Source organism: Lobosporangium transversale (assembly GCF_002105155.1).
Source record: "Lobosporangium transversale strain NRRL 3116 chromosome Unknown BCR41scaffold_55, whole genome shotgun sequence".
Classification (NCBI taxonomy): domain Eukaryota; kingdom Fungi; phylum Mortierellomycota; class Mortierellomycetes; order Mortierellales; family Mortierellaceae; genus Lobosporangium; species Lobosporangium transversale.
This window is the reverse complement of record NW_019029033.1, coordinates 188133-203202: the sequence shown is the minus strand read 5'-3', so window position 1 is coordinate 203202 and position 15070 is coordinate 188133. Positions and strand designations below refer to the sequence as shown.

The 15070-nt window shown below is 41.2% G+C and overlaps 4 protein-coding genes across 4 annotated transcripts; 2 read left to right on the top strand and 2 right to left on the bottom strand.

Annotated features, from left to right (window-relative positions):
* Positions 1-1352: 1352 nt before the first annotated feature.
* BCR41DRAFT_362536 (chloride channel) lies at positions 1353-5472 on the bottom strand. The gene is made up of 9 exons (XM_022025739.1): positions 5242-5472; positions 4989-5107; positions 4725-4856; positions 4474-4605; positions 4302-4375; positions 4108-4198; positions 3721-3989; positions 3354-3539; positions 1353-3234 (listed from the first exon to the last, which is right to left on the bottom strand). Exons 1-9 carry the CDS (start codon positions 5283-5285, stop codon positions 1411-1413), a joined length of 2871 nt encoding a protein of 956 aa, XP_021876697.1. The 5' UTR covers positions 5286-5472; the 3' UTR covers positions 1353-1410.
* A 9-nt stretch (positions 5473-5481) lies between these two features.
* Positions 5482-7160, bottom strand: BCR41DRAFT_362533 (hypothetical protein). The gene is made up of 7 exons (XM_022025738.1): positions 7022-7160; positions 6854-6923; positions 6655-6745; positions 6373-6568; positions 6053-6293; positions 5788-5940; positions 5482-5689 (listed from the first exon to the last, which is right to left on the bottom strand). The coding sequence occupies exons 1-7, from the start codon at positions 7111-7113 to the stop codon at positions 5519-5521; spliced, it is 1014 nt and encodes a 337-aa protein (XP_021876696.1). The 5' UTR covers positions 7114-7160; the 3' UTR covers positions 5482-5518.
* Positions 7161-7223: 63 nt separating this feature from the next.
* BCR41DRAFT_382181 (hypothetical protein) lies at positions 7224-9539 on the top strand. The gene is made up of 7 exons (XM_022027347.1): positions 7224-7299; positions 7421-7603; positions 7712-7880; positions 8025-8422; positions 8522-8617; positions 8750-9190; positions 9315-9539. The coding sequence occupies exons 1-7, from the start codon at positions 7270-7272 to the stop codon at positions 9507-9509; spliced, it is 1512 nt and encodes a 503-aa protein (XP_021876695.1). The 5' UTR covers positions 7224-7269; the 3' UTR covers positions 9510-9539.
* Positions 9540-11915: 2376 nt separating this feature from the next.
* BCR41DRAFT_425812 (hypothetical protein) lies at positions 11916-15066 on the top strand. Its single transcript, XM_022030632.1, has 4 exons — positions 11916-12777; positions 13466-14232; positions 14306-14459; positions 14579-15066. The coding sequence occupies exons 1-4, from the start codon at positions 12394-12396 to the stop codon at positions 15023-15025; spliced, it is 1752 nt and encodes a 583-aa protein (XP_021876694.1). The 5' UTR covers positions 11916-12393; the 3' UTR covers positions 15026-15066.
* The last annotated feature ends 4 nt before the right edge of the window (positions 15067-15070 follow it).

Sequence of the window (15070 nt, the reverse complement as noted above, 5' to 3'; positions counted from 1 at the left end):
TAGGCTCTTTGACACCTTTAGGGAAGCTGCTGTGGCGCTAGGTTATATGCAAGACGACAGCGAATGGCGAGACTGCCTTCGAGAAGCATGCCGGTTTCAATTCCCTAAAAGACTGCGTCATCTTTTCTCGATGCTCCTTTACCATTGCAACATTTCTCAACCTTGTGGTCTATGGGATGAATTTGCTTCGGCCCGTTTCCATGCCGCTTTATGTAATATAATGACAAAGCGAGCCGATGCTGAAACTCTTTTGTTTGAAGAACAACAAGATGTCAATAAAAAAAAGACTTTAATATTTAATATCTGATAAATAAAAAACCCCAACGAGGGTAAATGAGCCTCTCGAGGCAAAGCCTAGACTGGAGCGACCGTGAGCGAAGCCACGGGTCGCCCGTCTAGTACACACTAAAATGGTGCTTCAATGCTTAGCATAACTAGCATTCAAGGCAAAAAAAGTCAAAAAAATCGCGCTTAGAAGCGACGCAGACTATCCGACATCCAGGATTTATGATTGAAAGTCGCATGGCACCGTCGATATCCAAGGATAAGACCCGTGATGTCCGTAAAGAAGCGTCCACAAGGATGGACAAAAGAGAGGGAACATTAAGTGCATCAGTAGCGTTCATAGGCAAAGCTCTGACCATGATAGCATCGGCCCTTCCTGCACGACTGAAAACCCAGGAGCTCACTCAGCTGAAAAACGAAGCACCTCGCCACAGACATTCAAGAGCGGCATCCGTTTCAGTGAGAGAGAATCTAAAAAGGATCTCTATTGGTGAAAATCAGCTTAGGAGAATGGAACAGTCACACGTCAAACAGAGGCTGGGAGATGGTCCATGTGAACCATTACTACTCAGAAGCGACAGCAACCAACACATCAGCTAGGCAGAAGTGACGGTAGTCTAGAATGCAATCAGACTGCCTCAATGACAAGATAAATGACTTCACATGACTGCAACAACACGACTACAATCGCATATGACATCACAATTAATGAAGCATGCGAGAGTATTTCCTTCAAACAGGGTTCTACCATTAGAATGGCCTCCGCTCTTTCAGTCAACCTAAAATGTTCACGTAAAAAGAAATGAAACTAATATTTCAAAAAAGGGAACAAACTTTAAATTTTTCCAAGTCGCTCACTGAAGGAATGGCTCCCTTTTTTATACTGTAGCTTGCTTCATGATTAATCATTCTTGACTAATATTATAGAATTGGATACTCTGACTCAATACTATCTGTCAGCATCAAATTTGTATTAGCTGAGATACCAACAAAAGAATAGAGTAAAAAAAATAATGTTCCTCCTTGACAATAATTTTTTTTTTTTTTTTTTTTTGCAAACAAGAGTGCATTTAATTGCCTAAAGTAGTCTACGCGATCAGAACAATAGCTCACAAAAGGCGGCCATTAACCGAGCTGTAGTGGAGGCCGTACTTCATCCTCATCTTGATCATCCATATCGTCTTCACTCAGATATCTGCTATGATCAAAAAGTATTTCATGCTCTTGTTGATGTGTATGCTGCTGTAACCGCTGTTGTTGCGGATAATTCTCTCTCAACTCGATTCTGTCTCTGAAAGATCCAATGGAGCTTGCAAAAGGCATGTCGCTCGCGCTTGAACTACGTCCAGGCCGACTGATGGCCGCCTTGAATGTATATTGGCCTACATTGGGTTTACCATACCCAGAGGAAGACGTGTTTAAGGGCGATGAGTACCCATGATGACCAGAGCTCGCTCGAAAATCTCCTTGGCTCCTTGAATCCGTATGTTTATTTCCATGGCTATTCATGGCCTCACGTTGATGACGTTGAGACTGTGGCCGGTATCCTCTATTGCCAGATGAAGAAGAGGACCACCACTGTCTCGAAGTCCAGTCAGAATCTGGCTCGCCTCTAAAGTTTCGGCCAAAGAACTCTCCTGGCACTTCATCTTCATCTACCTCTTCGTCTAAAGCTTCAGTCCTGGTAATGTATTTGAGTAAATCCTTGATGGTAATCAGCCCTACGAGCTTCCCTTGGTGCTCAATGAGGATCACCCGTGGTCCCATCTTTTTAAAAAACTCGGCAACGGTCTCTAATGGAAGTTTCGGGTGTACTGCGATGGGCGTCTGATCAATGAATGGTCCAAAATCCACGTAATTCGTTTCACTCTCACTTCTCTCTCCCGCACTCAGTGAATTACTACCAATATCCCCTTCTCCAAAAGGACTTCGAGTCCTCATCGAGGGAGAAGCATCTTGATCGAGGCCGCCCATCGCGCCGACAGTATTCTGGTCCATATGCTGTCGAGACTCCATGCTTCCGGGTCGAAAAAAGCAATGGGCCAACGGAGAAACATTCCTAGCACGCTTGGCTTTATCAATCACGTATCGTAGCTCCGAACGTCCAATATATCCAATAAGGACACGTGAGCTCGAATCTTCCACGACAGGGAAGCCCTGATAATTAGTATCCGCCAACAGCCTCTCAACCCTGTCTAGTCGTGTGCCCGAGGCTGGGAGAACTGTAACATTCTTCTGCATGACCTGGGAGACTGCAATCCCAAAACTGTGCTCCTCCTTGTCAAGAAAGGGATATCCGTTCAATCGAATGTATCGATCCGCGATACCTCCACGCCCAAAATAATCGCCAACAGCTTTGGTCACCATGAGTGTAATCATTGTCGGCAATATATAGTTTAGTGCTCCAGTTAGCTCGAACATAATGATGACTACACACACGGTCAGGCGCATAACCCCTCCCAGAGCAGCAGCAGCTCCCAAGAAAGCATACGTTCCTGGGGTAATGCACGGAACGTCGGGTTTGCAGCTCGAGAAAAGCATGAAGCCAGGGTAGGCAGCTTGTGCTGCTCTGACGATCAATCCTAACATGCGGCCGAATAAAGCGCCAATCGCCATGGATGGAACAAAGATTCCTGCAGGGACTTTTGCTCCATAAGTGATGGTGCATGTGGCGACGCGCATGATAAGTGCCATGAACAACAGTGCTACCATCCTCCATGTGTTTTCTGGCTTGCAAAGTCCCATGTAGTCTTCTGATCCTTCACATTCTCGAAACAAAATGTTCATGGACTCAGCCATGTCAATCTTCATAAAAATATTCCAGTAGGCCAAAGTGCATGTTAAAAATGCAAGGGTTGCTGCTTCAATGACGCCATAGTCACCCAGATACTTTTTCCTGACATGTTGTACTTTAAGGTTATATTTAATGATCATTGCTCCGTACAAGCCCTGGATGAACAGTAAAAAAAAGGGCGAAGAAATAAAATTTAGCAGCTTTCGTGGAAATTCTTTACACTTGTTAAGGTTCCAAACTTGTCATTTTTTTCATACGCAGTCATGATACTCACTCCAAAGATACCAAGAAGTATAAAAAAAATGATCTCAAAAAAATGCCAGTCGCGATCATAAGAGACCTGAAACATCACAAGCTTGCCTGTACGGTATGGATTCATGGTCTGGAGAGTTACAGTCCCAACTAAAGCACAAAAGAAGCTCCTCCACATTGTCTTTGCTGGAAAATGGTTGCTCATTTCCTATTTATGATATAGATGAACATATTTTCTCATAAATTTATACAATGACAATCATTGCCGATATTACCAGCTGATTTTTTTCTTTTTTTTTTTTTTTTTTTTTTTTTTCTTTTTTAAAAAAAAAAATAATAATAAAAAAAAAAAAAAAAAAAAATGTATGATCATCGCAACTTGCGTTTACCTCAAACGAAAAAAGAACACCACCAATTGGAGCTCCAAAAGCAACAGCAACCCCTGCCGCCGCAGAAGCAGAAATGATCTCCCTTGATTTCGCCCGACTCCTTTGATATTTTGGGAACAATCTTGAGATAACATGTCCTGCACAACAGGCAATATGAATGGAAGGTCCCTCCTTGCCAATACTCAAATTTGCAGCGACAGACATGGCAAGTCCTAAACTTTTGATCACCAAGGTCCAGCCCCCAAGATATCCCTTCATGATGAACCCAGCTAAGAAGCAAAGATAAACCTCATTAGTATAAAAGAAAAAGGAAAAAAAAAAAAAAAAAAAAAAATCCATGCTTAGTGCCATTCATCATTTTCTGACAATAACAATAAATGCATTTACCTAAAATACATTTAATTTCTGAAATGCCTGAACCTGCGGCATATCGCGCGTAACGCCTTACGAAAAAGGCAGCTAGTGTTGCAAATGCCGTCTGAAATGTGGATACAGGGATATTGAGTAATTAATATCTCTCATATTCCATGGTATTTGACAACGGATAAAACAAAGTCATATATATACATATAGAAACTCACCGCGAATACTAAATAAAATGCATAGTTGATAATTGCAAATCTGCTCCATGCACTCCATTCAGGGCAGTATCCATCTTAGAATGATCCGTTAGAGGAAAAGTAACAAAAAATAAAATTAGTAAATAGTGAAATGTTTGAGACGCATGCGTCAATTTATCCTTTTAGTTTTTACCTTCGGATTCAACACCCCAGCAACAAAACTTCTGGTTCAACCACCACGCGTATGAACAATGACCAAGCTTAATATCTGAGAGCCACTGAGTGCAGATAGCAATAAACGCTGCATTGAGTCCTATTACAACTCCTTTTTTTATTTTGTTTGGGAGCAAGGATATTTACACAGAGATCATGCCGTTGTAAGTTGCCATGTAATACCTTTTTTATTTTATTTTATTTCCTTTGCGTAAAAAAAAAAGGCCATACCAACTAGCGAGACCACAAGCCATGCTTGCCCTGCTTCATATAATGCATATAGATATGATGTCCATGATCTGTTCGCCTCTGATGCTTTTGTTGTTTGTCGATACCGTTCTCGAACTGCATCTTGAACCCAGTCTTCCAAGTGCCAGGAAAGAGAACAGACATAAAAAAAATTTGATCAGTGCGTTGTGCACGTAAAGGAGAAAAAAGTCATTCCTTAAAGATTTCATTTCTCTCTTTAGCAATCATGAATATGGACTCGCTTACCTATGGTAGTGAAATCTTCGTATTGTTTTACTTCCTGGAGTGCTTTTTCGTACCCAGTTGGCTCATTGAATAAATTCGGATTTAAAGGTGCTGGGAATCTGTCAAGGAAACTCTGGAAACTAATTTGTTTGTATTATTCCATGCAAAATGAGATGAGTAATAAGCGACTGCTACTCAAACGGATGCTGAGCAAACAATGTTTGAAAGATGGAATAAGTTTATTCGATTCAAATTGGCATTCAGAGTGTCGCACCTGTGGAGTCCTAAAAGCCCTTCCTGTGAGGTTTGTGATTGCATTGCGAATTAATGGACAATGGTCGGGTTTTGAAGTTATTAAAGATTGTATTACATATACATAAATATCTGTACAGGAGGCGGGTGAAGACTTTGGAGGGTCACACCATGTGCCAAGGAACATTAAGTGCTTTATGAAAGGGAGAAGTATGAACGTTTCCAAAAGACGTTTTGGACGCGTGGTCGTGCAGGTAACGGTCAGAAAAAGTGGAAGGCGGCTGTCACACTTTTTTTATTTACTTTATTTGTTGTTGGTCTGAGCATTCGCCCAAAATACTTAACTCCCTGCAAATGCGCTCCAAAATATATTGCATTTCTGCAGAGTTATCTTCAGACCACATCCACAACTCAACAACCTGCTTATCTTCCGATATCTCGCCTACAGTCCCTTCTATCCTGTACTCACCCTACAGCCGATATAACAAAAAACTAAATAGTCAATGGATGAAAAATAATCCTTGGCTTGCAAACATGATTATTCAAAGTAAACTCTATTCTTCCTCACCCTTGAAGAGCTTAGCGATACCCTCATACCCACATTGATCCCTTCTGTTACGGGAACTTTGAGGATCTGACGAAGAGGCGTTGTCATCATGTTAATTATATACTCTGTCCCTTGCTCTCTAGTTCCATCACCAGGAGACCATAGAATTGTACACTATTGTCCGTGAATTTCAGGAAACGCAAAATATGACCAGCTGAATTAATGCTTGTAGGCTAACTAAAATTAGCATATCATTCAAAGCTATTTTGAGGGCAGCAACTCTTGCCTGATCAATCAAGTATACGCAACACTCATGTTTTTTGGATAATCTTCTGCCCGTTCCCGGGCTCTTAAGGCCGGTCTCGACCTGTATGATCCATGGCTCAAAAGCATCCAGATTGAGTTCAAATGTATCTATACATTTCATCCCCGGTAAAAGGACATCTAATTCGTGGACTCCTGCGACTTCCTTATCATCGATCCGCTTGTATATCGAACTTTGCATCTTCCTTGTCTCCTTATTTCCTCTACAAGAAAAATGGATAAAAAGAGTACGATTAGTTATTTAGTGAAGTGGTAACCAATCTTTTATATGTATACATTTACCTTTTTATAGACGTAATAACGCTGCTACATAAAGTCGCGTGCGAGCCAACAGAACGCTCAAATTTGTTTTCTTCATAGTTATCTTTTCCAATTGTAAGTACGCCAGTCACTGCTGGAATAGGAATCTGGCTATTATTTGCTGTGGTAAGTATGAGAAGGGGCTTGTCCGTGTCATCACTGCGCTCAATCCTTGATGCTATGGATGAAAGCCAAGAGAACCTGTTATCAAAGAATGGTCCCGCCAAAAAAAAACTGATTAAGTATTGTAATCAAAAAGCTTACTTATAGTGAGACTGCTGACCAGGAATAGCTCCATCATATTATTCATATTCTGTGTCATTTCCATGCTTTGTTTAAGTTGGTTGGCCATTGACTAACGTTGGAGCGTCTCCAATAAATTAGATGAGATAAAAGTTGTATTGCTATATTCTTTCATCTTTTTCCTCAAGAAGCGTGCGCGTCCTCTGGCTAATATGCTTACCTGGTAAGCACTCCCTAATGAATTTTGCATCCCCTGAACGCTTTTCGCAAGAAGACTCACTGTTGTAGACCTATTAATATGTAGTGTAGTAAAGCTCAAAGCTGAGTTGTCTACGACGCATAAAAGTTGAAGTCTCTAATGCCAATCAGCACGCTATAGAACAATTACATCTCTGAAGGGATGCCAGGGGTTTGGCTCACTTCTGCAGCCGTCCGTGCGGTACGTGGGTTTTGTGGCAACGTTTGTTCTGTGGACTCCATTGCTTGCCAAGTCTATAATGTTGAGCTTGTGCGAGAGGCATTCTTCATTGCATGAACAAACTAAAACAAGGGGAAAACAAAGATCGCAGTCACTTCATTAATGGAGATGTGGGCGACCTTACTATCCCTCTTTCTTCTTGGACAATATTGGACATCATGAGCGCCTTCCCGGCATCAACCATTAAGGCAGGACATCCTATGTATCAATAGTTCTCATTAGATTCACCACATCAAGCCTTGATTTCCAGTTGTTTCTAACGGTTGACTATGTATTGTTATGGAATCTTTTTGACCTGGGCTCTTATAGGACATTGCAGAGTCCGTTGGCATCCCAAATTTAAAGGATGATGTGGCTAATTCACTTGCCCAGGATGTTGAATACCGCATTCACGAAATTGTACAGGAGGCCATGAAGTTTATGCGTCATGGTAAACGTACCAAACTCACAGTCGACGATATCAACAATGCGCTTCGTGTGCGTAACGTTGAGGTAAACAAATCGCTTCCTTTTTTTTATAGTCTATACTTGTTCTAAATGGATTGCCATCAATTACTATGATTAATATTCCGTTGGGGGGGATTCATTTGGATTGATTAGCCGCTCTATGGATTTAGTTCTGCTGACCCTATGCGATTCAGAAGGACAACTGTAGGGACAGGCGCAACTGGAACAAGTGATGTCTATTATGTGGAAGACGAGGAGCTTGACTTTGAGACTATCCTAAGCACACCACTGCCTAAAGTACCATTAGAGGTCACCTATACTGGTATATGTTCAACAACTTTCAACGATCTGAACGTTGTTTTTTTCAGCTATGGCACTGATGTAGTAGCACCTTTCTGAAGGACCAAAAAAAAAAAAAAAAAAAAAAAAGCGTGAACTAATCCGTAGTGAAAACTTATTGCCTTAGCGCATTGGCTTGCAATTGAGGGCGTACAGCCAGCTATTCCGCAAAACCCAACACCAGTAGACGCCAAGACTGATCTTTTAAACAAGCGAATCAAGCTTGACCCCACGGCACAACCTGTCATTCCTGGAATTAAATCAAATACCCATAACAACGCTAATACCAACGGCATTAATCCAAGCAATGGGAATCTTAACAATACTAGCAACGGAGACGGCGCTGAAATCAAACCACTTGTTAAACACGTGCTGTCAAAGGAGCTTCAAATGTACTATGAGAGAATCACAAGTGCTGTCCTGAGCCATGATGAGGTTTTGAGAGCAACTGGGATCAGTAGTTTGCAGAATGATCCAGGACTTCATCAATTGCTACCTTACTTTGTACAACTTGTAGCGGAAAAGGTAGAAAAAAGGACATTGATATGTCACATTGGGCTTGATCTGAATATATTGACAGCATTTAATCCAAGTCTTTGTCCTAACAATGAAATGTGATTGTAGGTCACTCAAAATACTAGGAATCTACCGGTACTCGTAGCAATGATGGCGATGGTTCGCGCTCTGCTTGACAATGATAACCTTTTTATTGAACCATATGTATGTTACTTGTTTCCCCCAGTTTAAATTTTGATCTCATTCCTATTGACCTGTCGAATTAACTCTCTCTCTCTCTTTTTTTTTTTTTTTTTTTTTTTTTTAAAAAAAAAAAAATCAAATATTATGTTTTAGCTGCACCAACTTATGCCCACCATTTTGACTTGTGTTGTCGGCAAACGATTGGGCGAGTCACCGGCGCAGGAGGATCATTGGTCTTTACGATCCACAGCTACAGATATCATTATATTAATATGCAACAAATATGGCAACTCTTATCATACTCTACAACCTCGCGTCACCCGGACTTTACTGCGAGCATTCTTAGACCCAGAAAAGCCTCTGACAACACACTATGGAGCAATTTTAGGGCTTTCGCGTATGGGTAATGAGGTTTTCAAGACTTTGGTAGTACCGAACTTGAAGACATACTCGAGTGTCATCGAGCCTGATTCTAACAGATCAGCCTTGGACCAGGATGATGACGAGTTTATGGAAGTTGAAAATGACCATTCAGAGAAGCCCATCAATCCAATTCGAAGGAATGAAGTCGCACATTGTTTGGAAGCACTTATGGTAAGGGCATTGGAGGACTAACTATTACTATAGTCATTCACATCGTTCTGTCTATGCGCGACATTTATCCTGCTACTACCGTATCATGCCTGATATATTTTTTTTATTTTTTATTTTTTTATAGACTGGGCTACGTGCACTAATCAAGAATGAGACAGCGAAGGCTGGTATAGTAACAAAGCCCGAGCAATCGATCGAGGATGTTCGTGAGCCACTTTCCCAGGCTATCGGACCGGTCCTGGCAAAGACTGTTCTTCGTGATCCAGGAATTGAGCAACAGATCCCAGGAATTATTGCAGTCATAGAGTGCTGTTCATAAAATAAAGCATTCGATTGTAGTATATGAGTGTACAGATTTTAGTGTTTCAGGACTAATATGACATACTATCATTAATACTGGAGTTGAGTACTAAAGTTGGCAATATTTATATATAAACATTTTTCGGAATACAACTTCCTATTTTGAAAGATATTTTCAGTTGCTATATCGACACTAGGAGTTTCGGCGCGTTTGGGGTTGAATCTAGTTTCTATGGTTCCTGAGAACGCGTATATGCGTACATGGGGCGCTTCGGTACTTTGAGAGTATTGCAGAAAAGGATCCCGTAAACGCATGTTAGTACCAGTTTCTCCCTCGCCTTAAGTGCCTTCTGTTGAAAGCACAAACAAAACTGAAGAGATACTAGACATTCATAAACAAAGATGCAAGTAATACTAACACAAAACTGACCTGCACAAATCCTATGGAAAGTGATACTTAAATCTTGTTTTCATGATACTAAAATATGCAAAATGAAATTGAATATTTTATTGTCCTCTTTGAAAAAGCAGACCTGAGATGATATTACATATTGACGTTAGCCGGCACGCCTTCCTTGCCCTTGCAATGCACAGAAGGCTTGCCATTTCTAGGAATGCGTTAGTATCAGTGCATACTTGGTTATTTATGGAAAGATAGGAAAAGGCCTCATCTATTATATGTATAATATCATCTTGTAAAACATTGACTATTATAAACCGAAAACTAAAAGAGAGAAGGAGTAACCATAAAAAAACCAAAGATTGTTGCATTTTCTTGCCTTGAGGCCTTTTAAGTGCATTATACTGTCCCAGGCTATTGAACAGCCAAGATATTCAAATCACATAAATGCCAAAGAGAAGAGCTCTTTCTCCGAAAAGGGACAAGGAAAGCAACAGCTACAGTAGCAGTAACGACGGAATAGTTCACAATGACTTTCAATACAGCACCAAAAGAGGGTCAGTTTAAGGGCAAAAGCATGCATGTTTGCTACTCCGTCGTGGACATCGCTGTTCCTATGCTCCATTCCACAGCTGTTGTTCTATTGTCTAGAACTTAATCTTTTTATTTTCAGAGCCAGATAGCTACATGATAATATAAACAATAGAAACAAATTATCCATCCGTCTTTCTTTCATTCTATCCTTTCTTTTGGAGTCTAATCCGGTTAACTTGCGTATTCGTTCACACACAATAGCCCTTTCTCATTGCCTTCTGCAGTCCCCCAAGGAAAAAAAGAAGCAAAGAAAAAACAAATAGGAAATGGCCTTCATGAAAGAGCAATCGCTTGGCTTATGAATAAACACACAAAAAAATGCTACAAATCTCTTGTCCTGTCATCAAGGCCAAGAAGGCCAAACTCTCCGTATATCCTTCTTCTATTTAGGCCCATTACAGCCAGGCTTCCAAAGCATAAGAACATGATATTCATCCTACCTTCACAGCGACAGTTTGGATGGCTGTTCCTAGCATTCTTGAAAAAACACTACTATCATAGCAGAAGATCTTAAGAAACCATCCAAATCATTTACATTCCTTGCTACAAGATATGCATCATTGGAGTTATGAAAGTTACCCTTTATTATTCCCCACGTTGGGATTATAATCATTACATCCTTACTAATAAAAGGTAAAGTGATGATGTTAACTGGTTCTGAAGAAATAAAGCTGTACGAGAATATTGTGCGATTTAAGTAAGGCAATCACTAAATCTTGAGCGTCAGAGTCTTGGTTTAAAACGCCTATCATGGATTCGACACTTAGTCAATTATAGTATTTCTGAAATGCCCAGGGGATTCAATCTGCGGTTTCTAAGCAAAGATGTTTTTTACAACAATGCCACCAAACCAATTTATTATGATTAAGATATGTGGGGTCTACATGTTGTCTAAATAGTCCTCCCCATAAAAAAACACCATCTAGACCAAGCATAGAAATAAAGAGATTAGTCAAGAAAGCACTGTCAAGCTAATACTTACAACCCTTTCAAGACGAAGGCCTTTCCCGACCTAGTCATGTTTGTAGTAGCTCATGAAAAATTTTAGACAGACAAATAGTAACCAGGGAGCAGAAGTGAGAATAGGATGTGGGTTCACACATCACATCCATGGGGCATTTATCCAAATTTGTATCAAAATAAAACTGCAAGTTTGTCTCGGGCACCATGGGCCATAGAGCTGTTAGTATGTCTGTATTATAAATTTTCATGTAACACGTGTACTGTGAAATATGCAACTGGATCCAAACCCAGGCTTCGCAGCAAGCAACCGCTGAAAGATTCCTTCATTACCATGATAGAATGAGGACTGCGATATCTGCTAGGTACCAGAATAAAAATAATCAACCTCAATCTAGGTAAGATCTTTCAAATGAACATTTTCCAAAGCATATACAAAAAAAAAAAAAAAAAAAAAAAAAAAAAAAACATCTAACCCTTGGCATTGTTGTTCCTAATTAGATTCTATATCCCTAAACGCGCAAAGCCGAATCGCTATCGGCCTGTTTTCCCTACCCAGGAAAAGGAACTTTCGCCTAAGAAATATGACCTGACCAACTGCAAACAACACGGCCGTCCTGTCAGCTCCAGCCGTCAAAGAAAGTCCCCAAAAAAAAGGAAAAGGAAAAAAAAGAGGATGACAAAGAGGAGGTTAAGGAGGAAAAGAAGAAAAAAAAGAAGAACAAAGGGAAGGCCAAGTATATCAGAAAGACTGATAAGACCAGGAAAGTAAAGGAGGCTACTGTCGAGGACCGACGGTTGAAGAGAGCCCACCCCACTGCTGCATTAACTCTGGGCACGTTAAAGATGTGTGTAGTTGCCAAGCTGGACTCTACTTCCGATCCCAATCTCAATCCCGAGCAAGCAACTTGCTGCAACAATTCAAGGGCTCATTCAATCATTTATTAAAATGTTGAATGAGGCACGGATTCGAGCTTTCTGGGCCTGCGCCTTGTGGATCGATAACCTGCTTACCACTGGGCCATCCAATCCAGCTGATCTCCCACAACTCCTAGATGAAGTTCTTGATAGCAGGGACTTTATTTACGGCCTTGCTGCGTTGTTGTATCACGGAGTGATGAGTCCATTATCTAGGTATAGCAGGGAAGTGAAGAAAAAAGGCGAAGGGAACGTAGCCAAGCCGTCCCAGCTCAAAGCATACGAATACTTCTATGCAAAGACAGGGCTTGGTCCTTTAAACCAGATCTATCCCGATTTGGTGATCAGCAAGTCGTCTCGGATGGTCATGGTCCCTGTTCAAGCAGCGCTAAGGTCTCACTATCGGAATGCGCAGGTAAATATAATATTATAATAGAGACTTTGAGCAATGAATTTTAAGAATTTTTTTCAAATTTCGCTGAAAAGGATTGTCACGGTCTCGTGATGCTGGAAATCCTCTTAAAACATGTATTTTCACTCGTTCTATAAAAAAGTTGAACAAAGTCGTGTCAAGGAGAAAAAAATCGCTTCGCCCTCTGGGATAACTGAGAATTGTGGCTTCAGTGAAATTTGGAAAAGTTCCTCGCCAGAGTAACTTGTGAAAATAATCTCATCCTCTTTTCTTTTAGTGCAAATGTAAACAAGGGTGACTCTGAAAATGAAGGAAATTTGGGTGTAAACTGTTGCATATTTCAATATGCAATATAATAATGGTCCGACTAAAAAACTAGGAAGATCTTAAAAAAACACACTAGAGAAATTTCAACTGAAATAGTACGATAAAAAATAAAACTAGCAGTAGAAACTAGTGGCAATAAAGCGTCACACTAAGACGCGACAAATCTTTGACATGAGAACCCATGTTGTCTTATAGATAGATATGTAGTTATCTGGTACAAGCCCCTCTACCAGAAATGAATAAAATAATCCATGGGTGTGGTGTGTGGACCCACATCTTATTCTCACTTACTTTTCGACTGTCTACTATCTATCTGAAAATATTTTTCATAAACAAACGTTTGCTCAAAGTCTCTAATGTCTAGTTTGACATAGATATTCCAGGCGATGGAAGAAGTTCCATCCAATTCTTTTTTGAGCAAAATGCAACTGCCAAAAAATATCTGGATTTCACTACGTCTGCTTTCTCGCCTCGGTCTCTCTGCCTAACGGAAGCCTGTCTCCTGGATATATTATGGTCTAACCCAACAGTTCGAGAGGAAATAGTCCAATTGTTGGAACTAAACATGAGTACCAAGGGGGCTGCAGAGGACAAGATCCTTAACCACAAGGGGATATTGTTGCAGGAGCTGTTTTCCTTGAAAGGATACAAGGACGTTGGACTGCAATCTGATGATGGCCCTAGAAGGAAACTACAGACATCGTTCTTTACAAACGGCCTTACCCTAACACTTCTTGCCTATGACACATCGAAGCAAAAAAGAGGTAGAGGTTCGCAAGCTGCCCAACCTTCGGATACTCAAAGATCTCAAGCAGTCCAGGCTTCTTCAAGTGCTCAGCAGGGATCCTCGTCTTCAGGCCATGGTGCAGGCGATGGTGGTGATGATGGAGACGACGACGGAAATGAAGATGACGATATCTTGCTGGGTATCAGCGATATTGACTTGCTGGAAGTTGATGAACCATTCTTAGATGGCGACGGGGGAGAAGAAGCAGCTGAAGAAGGTACATCGAGCACAAATCCACTGTTCCCGGTGAGTCCCAGTCCCCGGCGTGAGATCAACTGGAAGCAGAGATCCCGTCTCCTCGAGAATGTAGAAGTTAAATATGACACCCAGGCAGCATGGGACCAGTGACGACAATAAGGAGACTATATATAGGGCGCTTGTCGATTTCTATAATGACGGGTGGTTTGTTCGGAATAGCTGGGATAATAGAAAAGCACAGAACGGATGGGTTGATTATGTGATCAAGGCAATTCTGAAGCTTGCGGGCGGAAGCAATGGAAGAAGAAGAGATGCCAATACGAATGCGGTGATCTGTATTGGACTAGGATCATTCAAGACAAACCGAGGACAAGTATCGAAGCATGGGATATTGATGAAGAAGCTTGTTGAAAGGTAAAAAAAAATCCCTTGATCAATGACATTTGATTTTTGAGTCTCTTTTTTAACGAGTATTAAATCTGGCTCGAACAGGCAAATTCTCTAGACTACCCCATTGCAGGTTGTCATGAATACTACACATCTGCCAAGTGTCCACAACCCCACTGTGACAGTATATTGGAGAATGTTCCTTTTCGATCCAAGTACTGTCGAAATTGTAAAGCATACTTTGATCGAGATACTGTTGGTGCTGAGAACATCGCAAGGGTCTGTGAGTCGCAGATAAGAGAGCAAAAACGACCTGCAAAATATATGCCGCCGGACGGAGGAACTCAAGGCCAAGCTTCTAGCGGTAGTGGCGGTGGTGGAGGTAGTGGTGGCAGTGGTGGCAGTGGTGGTGGTAGTAGCAGAACCACAAAAAGGAAATTTTTAGATGAAGGAGGAGGAGGAGGAGGAGGAGGAGTAGAGGGATCAAGACCACCGAAAGGACCTTTGCTGGGTCCAGGAGGAGGGGGAGAGACAAGCCGGCAACAACAGTAGGACACAATCTACTACAAACATGACTAGGTTCAGAAAGGCCTTCGT

Coding starts and splice junctions, on each gene's coding strand:
- BCR41DRAFT_425812 (XM_022030632.1), top strand. CDS start 12,394: ATGTTGAATGAGGCACGGATTCGAGCTTTCTGGGCCTGCGCCTTGTGG. Junction 14,233..14,305: donor ACCCAGGCAGCATGGGACCA/GTGACGACAATA, acceptor TGTTCGGAATAG/CTGGGATAATAGAAAAGCAC. Junction 14,460..14,578: donor TCAAGACAAACCGAGGACAA/GTATCGAAGCAT, acceptor TGGCTCGAACAG/GCAAATTCTCTAGACTACCC.
- BCR41DRAFT_362533 (XM_022025738.1), bottom strand. CDS start 7,113: ATGGAGTCCACAGAACAAACGTTGCCACAAAACCCACGTACCGCACGG. Junction 6,924..7,021: donor CCTGGCATCCCTTCAGAGAT/GTAATTGTTCTA, acceptor ACATATTAATAG/GTCTACAACAGTGAGTCTTC. Junction 6,746..6,853: donor CATTAGGGAGTGCTTACCAG/GTAAGCATATTA, acceptor CTCCAACGTTAG/TCAATGGCCAACCAACTTAA.
- BCR41DRAFT_382181 (XM_022027347.1), top strand. CDS start 7,270: ATGAGCGCCTTCCCGGCATCAACCATTAAG. Junction 7,881..8,024: donor ATTAGAGGTCACCTATACTG/GTATATGTTCAA, acceptor TTATTGCCTTAG/CGCATTGGCTTGCAATTGAG. Junction 8,618..8,749: donor ACCTTTTTATTGAACCATAT/GTATGTTACTTG, acceptor ATTATGTTTTAG/CTGCACCAACTTATGCCCAC.
- BCR41DRAFT_362536 (XM_022025739.1), bottom strand. CDS start 5,285: ATGCAATCACAAACCTCACAGGAAGGGCTTTTAGGACTCCACAG. Junction 4,199..4,301: donor CATTTTATTTAGTATTCGCG/GTGAGTTTCTAT, acceptor TCCACATTTCAG/ACGGCATTTGCAACACTAGC. Junction 3,990..4,107: donor AGAAATTAAATGTATTTTAG/GTAAATGCATTT, acceptor TTTGCTTCTTAG/CTGGGTTCATCATGAAGGGA.